Source organism: Geospiza fortis, unplaced genomic scaffold (genome assembly GCF_000277835.1).
Source record: "Geospiza fortis unplaced genomic scaffold, GeoFor_1.0 scaffold55, whole genome shotgun sequence".
Taxonomy (NCBI): Eukaryota; Metazoa; Chordata; class Aves; order Passeriformes; family Thraupidae; genus Geospiza; species Geospiza fortis.
Window position 1 is genome coordinate 5,592,074 of NW_005054308.1, and position 17,214 is coordinate 5,609,287.

Genomic DNA, 17,214 nt, shown 5'->3' on the forward strand with positions numbered 1-17,214 from the left:
GTGACTCCCAAATCTGGGCTGTGTTCACCCAAGGGGAAGAGAAAGCTCCTTAAGTACTGGAAGGCTCTCCTCCAGCAGCTCTCTGGGGTGGTGCTGTGGGTGGGATGGAGCCTGTCGAGGGTCCAGCAGAGACAAATCTCCATCTCAGCCACAGCTTGTCATTCCAGGGCCATGTGAATGCAGGAGAGGTGAATGCTGTGTGTTGTTTGGCTGCTTTTTTTCCTCTACAATACAGATATTGGGTGTGCTTGATCACAGAAAAGGCTCCTTTCCCACAGCACAGTGATGGTTCTCATCAGCCCTTTTAGTTTGCTCCAACGTGAGTTTCCTATTCCCTTCTCCAGCCTTGGTTAGCCAGGCTCTGATGTTCAAGGAGGCGGTTTTAACTCTCATCTCTGGTTCTTACCAGGGCAAACTGCTCAGAGTACTTCCCAATCTTCATTTCCCTCCTCTGGGTTGCTGGAATCTTCTTCCATCAAGGTAAGAGGGATGTGGGGTGGGGGGAACTCCAACCCAAACCATGTGAACAAACCAAAAAACCTCAGCCTCCATTTAAATCCCATTGTGACTCAGGCATTCTCTCTGTGCCTGTGAGCCTCTTGTTCATGGAAAGCAAATTTCCCCTTTAGCTGGATTGACCGAGAAGTGCCTCAGCTCCAGCTGGGAGCAGCTGAGCCCACTCCTGCCTGGAGGAGGAAGCACTGGCAGCCCTTGCTCCTTTGCTGGAGCCTGGCTGTCCCCTCATGCTGCTTCTCCTGCACAAGGTCAGGCTGTCCCAGGCCGCCAGGGTGGCAGCAGCTGAGGCAGAGCTATGTCAGAACAAGAAACCATAACTCAAACATTTACTCATCCACTGTCTATCCCAACCAAGTGAACTCAGGGGATTTGGTTGCTGCAACCATTTAGTTGTGATGAGAAACCACATAAGGGAGCATTGCCAACCCAAGTCCCAAGGCAACCCTGTGGTGCAGAGAAGTTCATCCCTCACAAAAAGGGAAGGAAGAAAACTCATTTAAACTCCCACAGTGGTTTAAAGCCAAATCACTCTGTGTTTGGTTTTCTGGTCATGCCCCATCTGCTGGGGGGGCTGTGTTGGAATGCAGTGTCAGGGATCCTGACCCCAGCAGAGCTCAGCTCCCCTGTCCCCCCAGGTGTGACTGCAGTGTGTGGGCTGCTCTACCTCTACACCCGCCTCAGGTACTTCCAGGGCTACGCCGGGGCTGCACGGGGACGGTAAGGACCTGACAGGACCATGGACCCCAAACCAGCCCAGGGAGCAGGAGCTGGCCCTGGAACAGGCTTCCTCCCTGTGGGTGGGACTGCAGGCAGATTGTCACCACCTCCTCCTCCTCCCCTCCTGCCCCCATGTGCTCGTGGCTGTGTCACCCTTCCCTGACTGTCCCAAAGGGGGATGGGGACACACAGCCCTGCCGCAGTGCCCTGTGCCCCGGCTGGGCTGGCAGTGCCTGATGGGGTTTTCTCCCACCCAGGTTGGGACCACTGTATGCCAGTGCCTGGCTGCTCTGGGTGCTGCTGGGGCTGGCACTGGCTGGGCTCCTGGCACACTTCCTGAGGCCCAGCTCCTCCACATGGATGGCAGCACTGGTGTGGCCTCTCCAGCTCCATGGTGCCTGGTGAGAGGGGCCAGGCAAACCCCACTGTTTGCCCCCGGCACAGAGGAGCCAGTCATGTGGCACCATCAGAGAGAGAATATTTCCCTGGCTCTGCATTCCCTGCAGAAGGGAGATGGATGCTGGCACTCCTCTGCTCTTCAGAGATAATTTCCCTTCTAGAAAGCAAATGCTTTCCAGCCCCTGCCCCTGCTGAGTAGCTTTACTGCTGGGCTTTGTAGCACTGTCTGCTCTAAAATGCCTCTGGCTCTGCCTCATGGAGCACAGATTGACCCACATGCTGTTGTCTCTCCTCCTTACTGCTGTAATGATCTATGTTGAAGAATCATACCATGGATATAAAAAATAAATTCTTTTGCTCACTAGAAATCACCTGTGATTGTCAAAGGCACTCAAAGACTGGTGTGAGTACATCTGAGCTGGGGACTGGGTTTCATGGGAAAGGCTGCTGTGATTAACTGAAAATGATGGGTAAGCTTGCCTAAAACCACATCCAAATATTGGGAGAAAAGCCTGACCCTAGCCCAAGTACTAAAGTTTGTTTGGCATTGATTAAATGACCTTTACTTTAACCCAGCTTCACTTATCACCAACTCTGCAAAAGGACTTTGCCCTCCCTAGATTCCACCCTCCACTGTGAACTTGGGGTTCACAGGTGCCTAAAGCAGCCCCGCTGCAAGTGACTCTCACTACTGCACCAAAGGTTTAAATTTAGCTTTTATTACAGTGCACATTGTTTATATATTTATATAGAGAGATGTACTTGAAAAATCAAATGTATCCAATAATAAAAAATACAGAACATTAAAGTAGTATAATGCATTCCAGTGTATAGCTGAAAGGACATTGGGATTTACACTAATCCCTACTATTTTTGAACTGGGCTACCTCTGCTTTTTTTTTTCCGTCCCCAAAAAACCCACATCAATCAATAACTGAATTAGTTATTTAAAAGACAGTTTCTGCACTCAATCTCAAGGCATGAAGACACTGGAGACTTCACTGTGAGTTAAGGGGCTGTGTTCAATGCTGGCAGGCACAGTGTGGCATATTTTATTTTTTTTGTTTTCCCTGCCATAATCATAGCTCCAACCCCTTTGGATTCGTTCCTCCTCTGCTGAAGGAGGGTCAGTCTTTGCCCTCACTTAATCCTCAGCTGTGGCCAGGACTGCTGCCTGGGAGAGGGCAAGGCAGACCTCTGGCCCTGCCGCCTCATCCCAGCGTGCCAGTGGGGTCAGCTGGCAGGACTCAGTGTGACCTGCTCTGTCCCCAAACACAGCCAAAGATTTGAGCCTTGTCTGGGGCTGAAGGTGCTTTTTGTCCCCACGCTGGCTAAAGCTCATCCTGACCCCAAACTGTCCCGTGTCCATGTGTCCGAGCAGCAGCCGCACCCCGAGGGGCCGAGGGAGCGGAGCAAAGCCCCCCCTCTGCACAGGGGGTTGGGTTCTGCTTTCTGCTCCTCTTCAGGAGGAGTCAATGCCCGTCCTGGCCCCGCTGGGGATGCACAGCAGCAGCTCTGCCGCCCCCGGCAGCCGGCCCTGCGCTGTCCTGGTCCAGGCGAGGCGCCGCGGGGAGGAGGGAGCGGGAGGGAGGGAGCAGGACCAGGGATCCACGAGGGTGTCCGTTCTGCCTCATGCCTGTTTCACTCTGCTTTTTTGATAAAAATCTGAAACGAGAGCGGGATGGGATCAGAGCGATGGGCAGGGCAGGGGTGGGGAGGTGCTGAGGGAGCTTGGCTTACCTCGCTCAGGATGATCCACACCGGGGAGTCGGTCTGGATGGACAGCCTGATGGCCTCCAGTGGCCCAAAAGATGGGTCCACCTCACCCTCTGCGACGCCCTTGGAGAACGAGCCTGGTGGGGAGAGCACGTGGCTGACACAAGGATGGTCCTGTGGCATTGCCCCTCCACTTCTCCTCTCCCCCAGGGCACCACCAACAGCCCCAGCAGCCCCTGCCTGCAGCTCCCCAACACAAAATGGGCTAAAACCCAGCAGTGTGGATGGCAATACAGTGCAAAATGCCACACTTTGGAGAACACAAATCAGGTAAACAAAACAACATGCATTGGGAGTATCTGGTGACATATCACTGCTGTGTGAAAGGGGACAGAGTGGCCTGACATGCTTTTTGGTTTTGATTATTCTTTTATTGAAAATGCAACTGGGAGAAACCAGCCAGCATGCAGAGGAATGAGAAAATGGCAAAACACTGCATGTGTCAGGAAATCTTTCTTTCATTTGTCTACTTAAAAAAAAATGAAATCTTAGCAGGGACACCAGGGCTATCACACACTGGCAGCTCTCTGGAGGCTGCAATTGCTTGTTCTTGTCCAAGGGCATGGCAAGCACTAAAAAAGCTCAGGTGGCAAGAGACGAAGTCTGACCTGCAAGTGGTGTGAGTACAGAGATGGCAAAACTGCCTGTGGTGGAGGTTTTTAACCCCAGGGTAAGCAAAGAAATAATCAGCATCATTTGGTCCCAGCTCTGAGCAGGACTGGCAGAAATGCAGGACTGAAAATAATCTGAGGGGGACAACCTGGTCTGAGACTGAGGGCAGTGGAGGAGAGGAGACAGTGATAAATCCTGGCTCCTGGCAAGCAGAAACTGCTCTTTGCCAAGCAAACAGCTCTAAGGTTCTTGACTGACATGCAGGTGAGGACATGGGCTATGTTATCAAAGCCAGCAGGCACTTGCCCACCCCACTCCCCCTGTACCTATCTGGACGTAGCCATCCGCTGTCCTGCGGTATTTGACAACTGTGCCTCTTCCCTCCTGCAAGGCTTCTTTATCTGACTGTAGACTCTGCAGAAGGAGAGGAATTTTTTGCAAGACCAGAAGCAAGAGTTACCCAAAAGACCCAAGGAAAAGCAGCAACCCCAGAGCTGTCCTTGCCAGCAAACCCTGGCATCTTGTCCCATACCTGGCACCCTGAGCCATATGCCCAAAACAAGAGGATAGTTGCTGTCCTCACACTGCTGTTTCCACTGCACCATTCTGGCTTCATTCCCCCCTCTGCAGCCATCCCACCCACTGGAGCATCCCCAGGCAGGGATGGCTCACACAGCCGTGCTCAGCAAAGCACCCTGCTCCCGAGGTGGCATCACACCAGGCATGAGCCTCTGGCTCCCTGCCAGCACCTGTAAGAGGCACTCGAATCTCATAAAGATTTTCCTGATGGCTTTAAGCAGTTCCCTCCTCTCAAACCTCTTTTCCTTCCCACTCCACCCTCACCTCAAATCTCAATCAAACACTTACGTCAAACGGCAGAACCTCCACGGTCGTGTTGAAGAGTTTGTCTTCTGGGTGCTCGATGTTCCCGCTGCGGAAGAAGAACCTGTGACAGAGACCAAACCCACAGAAAGGCACACTGAGCGAGGGGGCACATGATGGCTTCACCCCACCTGAATCATCAAACAGCTCAACCTAACAGGCACCTTCCCAAAGAGCCCACAGCACGATTTGGCAGGAGACTTTCTGTGCCAGATCAGCTAAACCGTGGACTGCTCACAAGTGCAGGAAAGCAAAGGGCTCTGGCAAAGGTGGCCCCACTGATAAAGGGTCAAATTATCCTTCCCCTAGAAGAGCACTGTTCCCTCCTCCTGTGCAGCCAAGCAGGAGACAGGCAAGAAATTTGATTTAAATTGCCAGAAGAGCCAAAGTCAAGTGTCTCCATATGCTCTGAGCTGCCCCCACACCCCGGTGACCCCTCGAGCACTGGCCTTTCAATTCGGAGTGGTTTGAAGAATCTGAATCGGATGAAGTCCCCGGCAGTGGGAGTGAAGGCCCAGAAGAAGTCCTCCCGCAGGTAAGCCTTCTCCAGGGTGAAGTGCTGGTAGGTTTTCAGGCTGGTGCTCACCTCAGCAGGAGGGTTGACGTGCTCTTTCCGCAGTGCATGTTTTCCAAAGTCCTTGTCCTTGGAGGGCACAAAGTAAAAGGGCACAGAAGGGCCATGAGCTGCTCTGGCCCGTGAGGAACCAGGGCCCCAGCTACAAGGCACTGCAAATTAAAATTTTGTGAAAGGATGAGAGATGGAAGTAATTTTGGCAAGGCACCAGGCAAGGGAATGTGTGACTGGATCCCAGCACATTGCTTCAGGAGAGGCAGCTCAAAGAAACACCCCTGCTCTGTGCTCTGATCCAGCACACCGAGGAGCCTTTCATGTCCAAATGTCCCTGAACACCTGTCCATGCCCCAGGAGCTCTGGAAACAGTCTTTACACTTGAGGAGAAAGCAGCTGGGAGGCTGACAATAGCATAAAATGACTGGATTACATGGCCTGACAGCACTGCCCTGTGATACAAACTGGATTATTCCATCCATTTCCCCAGGGATCACACAGACAGCACAGCCCAGGGATGTCTGTCCATGGATTCTGCACTTGCAGTTGTGGGAAGCTGCATTTTGTTCATGTTTAAACACACCTCAACAATTCCAGCTCTAATACAGTGACTTTTAATTTGCCTATCATCAAATCCCAGGAACATGAAGTGGAGTGGGAAGGAAGTCAGACCAACCCAAGAGTCATCGCTCCAAGGTTTCTCAGTAGATTCTTCAAAGTCACTTGCCTGGACCATGGCCTGGCACTCAGGATGGGTGGCCAGGACTGGTACCAAGGCTTATAATCTCGCAGTGACTCTTGGTGCATGTCACTGCCATTCTGAGGAGCAGGAGCTGCCTGAGCTCACTGTAATTCAGAATAAAACACAACCACTTCACAGAAATCCAGCTGCCACCAGCTGCTGTCACTGATGTCCCCACCCAAAAGCAGCCAGTTCCCAGGTGCCTGCAGACCAGGCCATCTGTAGCCTGGACAGAGAGTTGGTACCCACCTTCAGCTTCTGTATCTTCCCAGCCAAGGAGGAGTGGGTTCCCACGTGCTGGAAGAGCGAGGGCTTGAAGCGGATCCTCAGGTTTGCCTTCTGCCTGTCACAGTGTTTCTGAAATGAGACAGCCCCACAGGGCCCCAGGCTCCAACCTCTGCAGGCCACTGTGGCCCACAGAGCGATGGACAAGGACACAAGAGTGACAGACAAGTCCTCCATCTCTATGCCCTTCTGTTGTATTTAGGCTCTAATCTGGCAAGAGGGCTTTTAAGCACACTTTGGAGAAACCAGACTGTGACTCTCAGCCCCTCAACCCCCCGGCTCTGCTGGGCAGGGTCCAGGTTTAAATGCCAAATTTCTCCTTGCCAAGCACAGCTAAGAAGGCTCAGCAAATCCCCTCTGTGCTGTCAGGGAGGAACAGCCAGAGAACTGAGTTTCTTTTACCCCTTGGCTTATTGGGAAAGCCTTTTTCCTACAACTCAGAGCTTGAGATCCCTGATGTCTGAAGGCACAACAATCCTGGGATGACTCAGAGCCAGATGAACAGGTACCAAGTGTGGGCTCTCTCTGGATGGGCAGTTCCCAGTTTGCTGGCAGGAGTTGTGAGCAGATGTACAGCACGTGCCACCGTCAGAGCTGCTGGGCTGTTTCACGCCTATCCACCACATAAATAAACTTGGAGATGCAACTGTGATCCTGGCAGCGATTTACCATGGAGTGGAGGGAGAGAGACGATGGAGAGGGAATAGAGGACAAAAGGGAAAATCACTGAGAGCGTGGGGAGATGAGAACTCACATTTTAAAATAGCTTATTTCTCTCAGTTTGGGGGAGCAGGACAAAAATACAGGTTAAAAGCTGTATGGAGAGGGTATTTGTTATCCAACTTTGGATTTTTCCACGAAAAGAAATGCATGCACATCCCTAATGCCATCTGTTCTTGCAGCCTCCCACCGGTGGTGGCTGCCTGGAACAGACAGGGTGCCACAGCAGGCCCCCACCATGGGCCAGGAGCTGAGAAATTCCAGGCATGACCCCTGTGAGCTGCAAAAGAGATAATCCCCTAATCCAGCTCACGTTACATTAGAAAATTAAAACTAGCCATGCTAATGGGACAGACCTACTCACTGCCAGCAACTGTGGATGCAACTCCATCATGGCTATCTCACTCTGGATGGGGAGAGGAGGAGGAAGGGGAATGGAGGCAGCTACAGCATCTCCTGATTTATCTTTCTCCCCTTTTCGTGCACTGCTAAAGAAACGTTTCCTGAAAGCAGCCTTGTCACGGACAAGCCAGGAGGGGGAACAGCTCAGTTGGTGGTAAGAAGGTCATCCTTTCACACAGGTCTACCCCAGGTAAATCTAAAATTAGTTAAAAAAGAAAGAGCAGAATATACCCAGAGCAGGCAAAGCACTTAGCAAAAGCTCAGGTCAAACAAACTTTCAATCAAAAAGACAAATCCTCCCCGCTACCAATTTGATTTTGCACAGTGGGATTTACAAGAGAAAGTCATGTTTGAAAGGGCGCTGTGCAGAGTTAATCATGCAAACAGTGGGGGAAAGGAGCCAGAAATCCACATGGAAAGTAGGTTAATTTTTAAAAAGGCAACATGTTTAAGAGCTTTGCGATTTCCCCTGAGAAAACCTTGGTTCCATCAGGTAGGAAAAGATGAGCACAGATGAGTTAAGGAGAAGATGATCCAGCACAGCAGGATCTGCATTTAATCAGTGCTCAAGCTGAGGATTTTGAAGGTGGGGGCACAGACAGCAGCATCATTCCCAGCTCCATCCCAGCATCCCACCCATCCAGCTTTACCCACAGCTGTGCAGACTGTGGGGTTGCCAGACAGTCCTGGGGGCTGCTCTGTCACAGCTGAGCACATGGTCTGAACTCCCAGGAGGATTCAGGGGACATCATCTGAGACTGGTCCTGCTGCACAAGGGGTACTGGAGCCAATGCCATGTCCTGTGCCAGGGATCAGGCCAAATAAACCATATCCTTGCCCCAATTCTGCAGAGCTCTGAGGATGGTCCATCCCCCCAGCACATAAATACAATACTAAATTCCACTTGCTTTGGCATTTATCACCACAACATGGTTGCCACCATGAAGTCTGTTCTAAGCCACTGGCTCTGAGCTCTGCACAGCAACTCTGCTGCTTGTTCTCCACCGGGGAGGAGGGCAAGCAAGCATTTGTAAATACAGTATGTTCAGAGAGAAGACAGGAGAGTATCTGGTGCTGAGCTCATCTTACATCTGCTGCCACAGACACTCCTCCTCTGCCCTTCCCACTCGCTTTAGCCCCTTGCTGCTGGAGTTCAAACACAACCTCCACAGGGCACAGGGGCTTATGGCTCTGCAAAAGGAATGGCAGCACAAAAGCAGAGCCCATTGCACCTCTCTGCACCCTCCTAGAAACCCTGACAAGAGCTTTGCGTGATCTGCCTTCATTCTGGCAGACTGTGCAAGGAGGGTTTGCTCTGGGCTGCCTGGGGTGAGCTCTCTGGGCAGTGTCCCTGTGTGCTCCAGGCAGGTACAGCCCAGGGATCCAGAGTCAAAGGGTTACTCTGGGGTTGCAGTCAGCAAGTGGGAAATGGCTTCAGGGAGAGAAGCACAGAATGCAAAACAACACAGAAGAATGGGGAACAACTCCTGTCCTCGAGGGCTGCAGGAGGAATACCCTATTAGTGCTTAGATGCAGAAATAATGCCTTTCCTGGCAGCTGCAGCTACAAAAGCCTGAACTCCCAGGTCTCCACTTTCACAATCCACAAGGACACCCTGCAGCATGCTCCACAGGGATGGCACGGCTCGGTGCAAAGTCAGTTAGCACCAGAGCTCACAGTAAAGAACCTCTGGAGGCACAGCCAAGGGTACATTTGCCCACACACAACAGAACATTTCCCTTCAACAGAGGCTGTTTACGCACTGCATCTTTCTCAGGGTTGCAGACTTTCACCCAGAGGATGTGATCCAGCAGCCAATCAATGGGTTTGTCCTTATAGAACATCAGGATGAACTCCACAATCAAGCTCAGATCCAGAGACTTGAACATTTTTCCTAGAGCACAAAGAGAGAGAGAGAGGAGCTATGGTATGAAATGGTCTAGAATCAGAGCTAGGAAAGAAAAAATTGGGAAACTGGGCTGTGGGGGTTAGCTGTGTCTGTCTGTGTAAAGGAAACAACACGTGGCTCCTGTTTATGTACCAGCACTGCTGACACTGCTAATACAGTTCCGGATTTAATATTTGCCACAGAATTAGAAAGCATTAGAGTCTCACAGGTCATAACAGTATCAAAAGGTCTAAAACTCTCCCATTCAGTAAAGAGAAACAAGGATGAAAAATGCAGCCAGCTGCAGGACAGACCATTTCCTGCCCCGAGAACTACAAGTTTTAAGCCAATCAAACCAGTATCCAAAATAACAGATCAAGCTGCTACTGCAACCATGTACTGCTGTTCCCAAAATAGTTCTGGGCTGATGCAAACTTCCTTTTGCACACTCTTAGGCAAATCCAGATCCCATCCAGCCTAAAAGCTACTGGCCCTATCTAAGCTGTTTGGCTGTCGGCTGAGCCACTCACCAGGTTTATTTTTACTTAAAGTGAGCATCAGCAGTACCAGCTGTGAGGATCTTTCTCCCCTGTGCAAACACAAGGGTCACTGCAAAAATAGGAGGGGATCAAGTCCAAGTATTTTACCATCTTGTGGGGACAATATCTTGGGCCAAGAATGTAGTGCTGGCAAGAGCAAGCAGGCTTTTGTGCCTTGTGCCTGATAGGACTGGGGTGAGTGGGGGAGAACATTACCAATGAATCCCAGCTGAGAGAACTCCAGGATCATCCACTCTTCAGAGGGCTGCTGCAAGGCAAAGTTCTTCATCGTGCTGAGATAGTTTGGTTTGGCCACAATGTCATCCTCCAGCTGCAAGACAAAAGGGCACAGTGCCAATGTCCCATCCAGGTCCCAGCAACCTCTCTCTATGCAGAGCAATCACACCATAGACCAGAGGAAAGCTTTGGCACAGACCCAGTTTATTCTGGAAGGTGCTCCAAGCACTTTTTTTCACTCAATCTAACAGGTAAGAGAAACAAGGACTTCTTCATTTTCTAAGTGGGAGGTTTCCAAGTCTAAAAGTATTTTAAAAACCCAGCTTTTGAACCTATGTGCTTCTGCTGCATCACAGAACTGGATATGCTCTTTTTGCTCTCTCTCAGCTGGTACAAACCAGTACAGTGAACTCAGAGGTACATCCATCTTTCCTGCAGCACCAGCACCAAACCCACCTGCACATAATAAATGCCTTTGGACTGGGCATACATCATTAAAAAGCAGTAGTCCAGGTTCTGCTTTGTCCTCCACCTGCAAGAGACAAAGACAACGGGAGCATCAGTCTCTGCTGGGATAGTGGCTGCTCCAGGGAGCCTGCCCAGGCTGGGCTGGAGATGGGAAGGTGGCACAGCCCTGGAAGGCAGAGGGGATGGCCTCTCCCCTTGGTCCCTGGTCAGCTAAGAGTTACTGGAAATCTCAAGGACTTCCAAAATGAAGATAATTTGGGTTAAAATGAGCTCCTCACTTTGTGATGGAAACACCACAAGGCTTTTGCCAAGCCTGGCAAAACTGGTGTCAGTTCATCCCCCTGTCACCAAATTGTGTCCTTCCAGATCTTGGATAATTCAAGTTAAAAGTCCTTGCCTGGTCCTGCAGAAGAGCTTTCCCTGCTGGAGCCAGAGAAGAACTCACTACAGTTCCTTAATTCAGGGCTTGATTGTTTGTAAGGTCACTCATTCTTACCTGACTCTTTCCTTGGGGTCCCCAAAGGATTCCCGCAGGTGAGAGAAATCAGGATAGAAATGTGGAGATGGGGAAATTACCTCCAGGAGACCTGAGTGTATTTCCTTCGGGAATCTGAGGGAGAAAAGCAGCAGTAAACAAATACCTCCATGTCTGACACAACATTTCTTAGACCAAATCACTGGGTAAACACTGAGCCACAGAACCAAACAAAAAACACAGCCTCTAAGGTATAACTTCCCTGGTGTCTAGTGCACTTTCAGGCCTCATCAGAAGACATCAGCAGGGCTTGACATGGACTCTTTAAGTTATCTTCTACCTCCCACAGTCTCTAATAGCCCCATGTGCATATGCTCCCCACCAGCATCCTCCTCCCTCCTGCACACACACACAGGTCAGCTTTAAAGACCAGCCCTGAGCACCATGTGCTCTTTACAGGATTAAATGACCTGCAAACTGGTTCAGCAAAGAAAGGCCTCGGCACAACAGGCATTTAGAGATTTTCCAAATGCATCAGTAATTAAAATTAATTTTGCCGAGGTTGTGCTATACATTTCTGCTAAGTTCCTTAAAACACTGCTGTGCTGTAGTTCAGAGAGCCAGCAGGAAGTCTACCTAGCTCTCTTATGCTGATAAAATCAGCATCTACTTTTCTTATAATGTGGCTAAGAAACCTTTAAAGAGTCGAACTCCAACAGAAAATAATGTCACCCATCTAAGAAGCAGGCACCTACATCAGCCTTGCAAGCAATACCCCGGGACTGCTCTAACTGTGAGAGATAAGCAGGAAAATCAGTTATTTTTACACTGCCTTTTCGAGGACATTTAGTGCAAGGCTGATTTCCTTTGTTTGTGCAGAGCCTGGAGGACGGGAGATGGGGCAAAGGGAGACAAAGCAGTGACATGCCAAAAACTTCTCACTTCTTTTTCCCTTCCTTATTCCTTCCTTGGGACCGGCAGGTCTTTCAGCTAACATTTTCAAATCTTCCCTTCTCCAGGCAGCAGTGAAACAGCAGCTTCTCACTGAGCTGACAAAACATTGCAGTAAAGCAGCAGCAGCTTCCTCCCTCCTGCGAGAGAAGCCCAGCCTGCCCTGGCCCCACACCACCTCAATTCTATTAGGAAGAAAAATAATTTCAGTGACTCAGGGAGGGGCAGGAGGCACTGGAGAGGGGGATGATGAGAAATCAAATCATTAAGCCAATTAAAGTTTCAGGACTTCTACGCAGAGGCGCTCTCTGCAGCAGCGCCCGGTAATTTCATCAGGACCCATCGGACAATCAGTCCATTATCCCGCGGTGAGCGCGTCCTGCTGCCCGCAGGCACAGGAGGGGAGCCCTGCCAGCTCCTGCGCTGCAAGATGGAGGGCTCTGTTTCAGCTCTTCTGCAAGTGCCCGGGAGCACAAGGCTGGTCCCAGCCCCTCGGCTGCCATCACTGGCTCGGGGACAAGGGGCGCTGGCAGGATGCGCTGCCCTTTCTCTTCTCCTCCGTGCGGCGACTGCGATCCTTTGGCAAGGAGCAGCCGCAGGAGCTGGACGGGAGTCACCGCCCCTTCTTCACCACCTTTTCTCTCCCTTTGCCTCCGAGCTCTGGTGCTGTTAGCGCCTGGAGCGGCTCATGGTTAATAATTGTTAATAATCCATCACCAGCTCCTGCTCAAACAGCCACAGCCCAAGCTGCGAAAGCCACTGAGGCTGCAGGACATAAATAGCAGCCAGCACCAGAGACAAATGTAACTAGAGCCTGGAACAAGGGGAAAACAAACAGGCTGGAGTGGGAAGAAAGATGGATCACGGATTTTAAAGCAAAATAAGGCAGGAGCATTCGTGTGTGCTTAGTACACTGCCCAGACTGCAGAGAGCAAGTACAGGGCTGCAGCAGACACTGAAACAACTACCAGGATAGCTGTAAATCTAAACAATCCATCTCTTCACAATGCCCCCGGGCAGAAGGAGCAAAACAGAGCGAAATGACCATGTGTGTTAAATACTTCGAGCACAAAGCAGCCTCCTGGAAGCTACATACGGGATGCATTTTAGAACAAGCAGAAAGTGGAAGCAGCATTAGCAAAGACAGCACAGTCTAAAAAGAGGAAACAACCCCAAGCAACAACAACAAAATACAAAAGAGAAGCTGAAAAGTGTGTTTCTCCTTAATGAAGCCGTTCCCTGGCCTTGCTGCAGGCACAGGCTGTACACTGAAGCCACTCAGAAGTGCTTACAAGTTTTTGATATTTTCTGCCACTCCGGCTGTGTACTGTGGATCCGTCTGAAAACAAAAGAAAAGCAGTGTTAGGCTCTTCAGCCTCAGCCTGTGTCCCCCATGGCTCAGAAATCTTCTTCAACACACCCCAGGGTACTGTCAGCACATCTGTATCATCTTTATTCACCTTCATGTCTCCTTTTATCCAGCTTTACTGATCTCACATGCTGACAGGCTCCCAGGAGCCCTCCTCTGTGGTCAGTATTAACCAAAGGCATCACACACCAAAATCCATCCCAAAGGGCCCAAGATCCTGCACATCTTTCCCATGTGCTCTCCTGGCACTTCTGCCCCTGCCAGCACCAAGTGTTTGCACGAGTTTTAACCTCTGGGTTATTTATTTTTCCCCTACACACAGTGGCTTGCATCCAAGAGAATATTCTTGGCAGAGAATACTCTGTACCCTTTGGTGAAAAAGAGGGGTCTATTTTTAAGTTTTTCATTTCAGGTTAATTTTGACACTTTTCTTCCTAAAGCCCCAGTTTGTTCCCACAATCAACGTGGCAACCCACAACATTTGGGAGACAAAGGTGGCCAGTGCCGCTCGCTGCTGTCTGCGGGGGAGCTACAGGGACAGGCACTGGACAGAAACCATCTGCACAGTGATAGGGAAACAAATCCCCAGAACAAAGGGCAGGGACCCAGGAGCAAAATCTGTTCCTGTTTCCTGGTGGAGGCACTGGTTTGGGCAGCCACAGGGACCGTGAGGCTGCACGTCCTGGGGGGATCTGCCGATGCAGCACCGCAGAAGCCGGGAGCAGCTGCTGCTGCACTCGGCGCCGGGCAAGGTGAGAATGAGACACCGGGATGTGTGTCACAGGCTGAGCACAGCACTTCTGTGCTGGCATGGAGACAAGGGGCGGTTTTCTCGAGAGGAAAAGGTCCCTTTCCTAAACAGGGCTCGGAGTCCCAGTGCTGGACTGATTTCTTACCTCAGCATGCCAAGAAAACAGCAATGGGAAAAACAAAAGCAGGAAAGATGCTCCTGGCCTTGGCAAGAACCATGCAGTTCCACTCCAAGTGTCTGAAGCAGTGGGTTGGTGACAGCCAAGCCAACCATCTCACTCCAGGGCTCTCCTCAGGCAGCTGAGGAAGCCCCTGCTCCCCCAGGCAGCCCAGCTACTGTGGGTGACACCTGCAGTGGTCAGCAGTGACACTTGGGAATGAGAAGTTCCTATCTCAGAAAGGACACTCAGTTGCTGCACTTCTGCTGTCTCCAAATTGCTCAGCATTTGCTTCAGGTTCCACCTTCTCCACTATTCACTCTTTATCCCATGCCCAAGGAGCTCTTAGAAGTGCAGGTACATGGAGAAACACTTTGGGAAGAGGCAGAGCAGGCACAGAAGTGGCAGACACTTCCACAGAAGGATGTTGTGCAGCTCCAAGACCAAACTTCGCCAAAGGAATCTTCAACAACTTTATTTGTTGTTCACTTTCCTCATCATAGCTACATCCTGAAAATCAGGAGCTGCCATCACAGCAGGCACCTTATTTTTTAAGTCAACTAAAGTAGTATTACTGTAGTACAAAATAGGAGCTGGTCTAGGTCAAGTTGTTTAAAACCTCTCAGGCTTCAACTTACCCACTGCAAAAACAGTCATCAAACTTGTCCTGGCACCAAGGGAGACAAATGACAGCCAGGAGCAAACTCTGTCCTGGGCCTCTTGGGCTGCACCCATCTGTGCACACCTTCTCCCTGTACAAAATACCAGCCAGAGCCCTGCAGGCCAAATGCTACTCAAAATGTCAAATTATGGGCAAACAGGCAGCAAACCCGGGCATTCATCTTTGCTCCGCTCCCAGTAACAGGCTACTGAGGTTTATCTTTCTCACCGGATTTCTGGAAATTAAGACAAATGCACTTCAGGCTCAATAAAATAATCCTGAGAGGAAAGCCATGGAGAAAAATAACCATCTAAACCCATAGATAAAAGCAGCTCTTGCAGATTAATGTATCAAGGCTTTTTAGCCCTTGGATTCAGCAACTGACTCCAGGCTCCAGGCACCTATAACAAGAGGCATATCGGTCTCAACCCCAAATTACCAACTCTTGGGTTTCAAGAGGGGTTTACTGCTGTGTTGCAGGTATGTGGAGAAACAGAGCTGCTGCAGGAGCAGGTCTGAGAGCTCTCCTGGTCATGGGGCTGCTCCAGCTCATTTTGTGGATATCCATTCAAGCACCCTGCAGGAGGCATCATGATTTAGGTGAGCTGCGCCACACCCATAGCTGCTAATGGGACACACTTGCCTGTTCACATCCTGATCCTCTCTGGCCCAACCAGCATTTCATTTTGGGCAAGACACACCTGCTAATCCCTCTGGATGGCAGCGCAAGGCCAGGCTTATCTACCCAGCAAGTGCAGAGCTGGTGTCCGGGTGGGCAGCATCCTGTTTGGCACCAAGTCTGGCAGACAGTGGGATGGGGCCAGGGAAAGGGGGCAAAACTGGCAAAGCTCTGTCTTACCTCGGCAATGAGGACAACGATGACAGAGTCCTCCTTCTCCTGCTGAGTGAGCTCTGAGATGAGGGAGTTGAGGGTGTCGGTGAGGTAGGAATGCACCTCCCGCTTCACGCTGGGGATTCCCATCACGACAGACACTGTCCAGGGCCACGGAGAGATTTTAGAGAAGGGGCTGTGTTGGACACTTTGCTCCCATGACAGTTCACCTGGTCAGTGCCAAGCTCTGCCATTAAAAACCAGCAGTGAGCAGCAGGTTGGTGGGTTCCGGGGCTATGCAGGGTTCCCACACTCCTGTCCTCAGCCCAGTGCCAGCAGCACCCCAGTGTGCTGGGCTGGCAGGGCACCCATGGGCAGTCAGATATGCTCTGCTTTTTGTCCCTGAAAAAATGATCTCTAGGAAACACCACAAATCCCTCCCCCTCCAGGGGCCTTTTCAACTTGTGAACAGCAACTTGAAGATCACCTGTTGTTCTCCAAATCCCTCCTATGGCCAAAAGCACTCCAGTTTAGCAGGTGCAAGTCAGGTCTTTGGTGTTGGGTTGGGATTTGGGAGCAGGGAGAATCATCAAGTAACCAAAGTCCTGTTACCAATGGGATTTGTCTCCTTAGTTTGATTACAGTCTCCATGAAGCACCCTACAAACTATGCTTTCATCTGAAGCCCTTCCAGGCAAAGTCTAGAGCATTCTGGATATGGAAAGCAGCAAACAACATCTGGCAGAAGCATCAAGAACATTTTAGGGCCAGTCAAGAGCACAGACAGCACTCCCCTGTAGACTTGCAGGCGTGACATGGCTCACCCACCCCACATGTCACCATAACCAAGGAAGCTTGCATGATGCATGCAGTCCTTCCTCCAGTCCTGCTGGTATCTGTGCCACAGCAGGCCCGGAGGAAAGGGGAGGGACAGGCACCAAGGTGAGGAAGAGCACCAGAAGCAGCACTAATTCCCATTTACCTCCAGTGCGCCCCTGTCCCACATGCACGGCTGGCTGCAGACTGTTCTCCTTTGACAGCAAATGTGGCAAATGATGGAAGATGGTGGGAAGGTGCAGCACATTCTTGTTGGTGATATTCCACAGTTTTAACTTGGTTTCGTCTTAAAAAGGAAAAGGGAATCAATTGCAAGGCACGGTAGGTAGGAAGAGACTGCAAGGCAAAAAGCCTTTTTACAGCAGCCTGGCCACCCGAGACTACTGCTGGGTTATAAAAAATCAGGCCAACCTTTAACATGCTACCACAAA

General features: G+C 50.7%; 2 protein-coding genes across 2 annotated transcripts in view; one reads left to right on the plus strand and one right to left on the minus strand.

Annotated features, from left to right (window-relative positions):
• LTC4S (leukotriene C4 synthase) overlaps positions 1-2,050 on the plus strand; it is a 7,560-nt gene extending 5,510 nt beyond the window's left edge. Inside the window, exons 3-5 of the mRNA XM_005418725.1 lie at positions 410-480; positions 1,152-1,233; positions 1,491-2,050. Of these exons, the coding sequence (XP_005418782.1) occupies positions 410-480; positions 1,152-1,233; positions 1,491-1,638 (301 nt within the window). The 3' untranslated portion in view covers positions 1,639-2,050. The remainder of the gene's footprint in view (positions 1-409; positions 481-1,151; positions 1,234-1,490) is intronic.
• A 283-nt stretch (positions 2,051-2,333) lies between these two features.
• Positions 2,334-17,214, minus strand: part of MGAT4B (alpha-1,3-mannosyl-glycoprotein 4-beta-N-acetylglucosaminyltransferase B) — a 24,197-nt gene continuing 9,316 nt past the window's right edge. Inside the window, exons 3-15 of the mRNA XM_031055309.1 lie at positions 16,929-17,069; positions 15,975-16,108; positions 13,470-13,516; positions 11,248-11,361; positions 10,740-10,815; positions 10,263-10,377; positions 9,383-9,513; positions 6,462-6,569; positions 5,352-5,545; positions 4,888-4,966; positions 4,347-4,434; positions 3,373-3,485; positions 2,334-3,297 (exon numbers count right to left, since the gene is read on the minus strand). Of these exons, the coding sequence (XP_030911169.1) occupies positions 3,274-3,297; positions 3,373-3,485; positions 4,347-4,434; positions 4,888-4,966; positions 5,352-5,545; positions 6,462-6,569; positions 9,383-9,513; positions 10,263-10,377; positions 10,740-10,815; positions 11,248-11,361; positions 13,470-13,516; positions 15,975-16,108; positions 16,929-17,069 (1,364 nt within the window). The 3' untranslated portion in view covers positions 2,334-3,273. The remainder of the gene's footprint in view (positions 3,298-3,372; positions 3,486-4,346; positions 4,435-4,887; positions 4,967-5,351; positions 5,546-6,461; positions 6,570-9,382; positions 9,514-10,262; positions 10,378-10,739; positions 10,816-11,247; positions 11,362-13,469; positions 13,517-15,974; positions 16,109-16,928; positions 17,070-17,214) is intronic.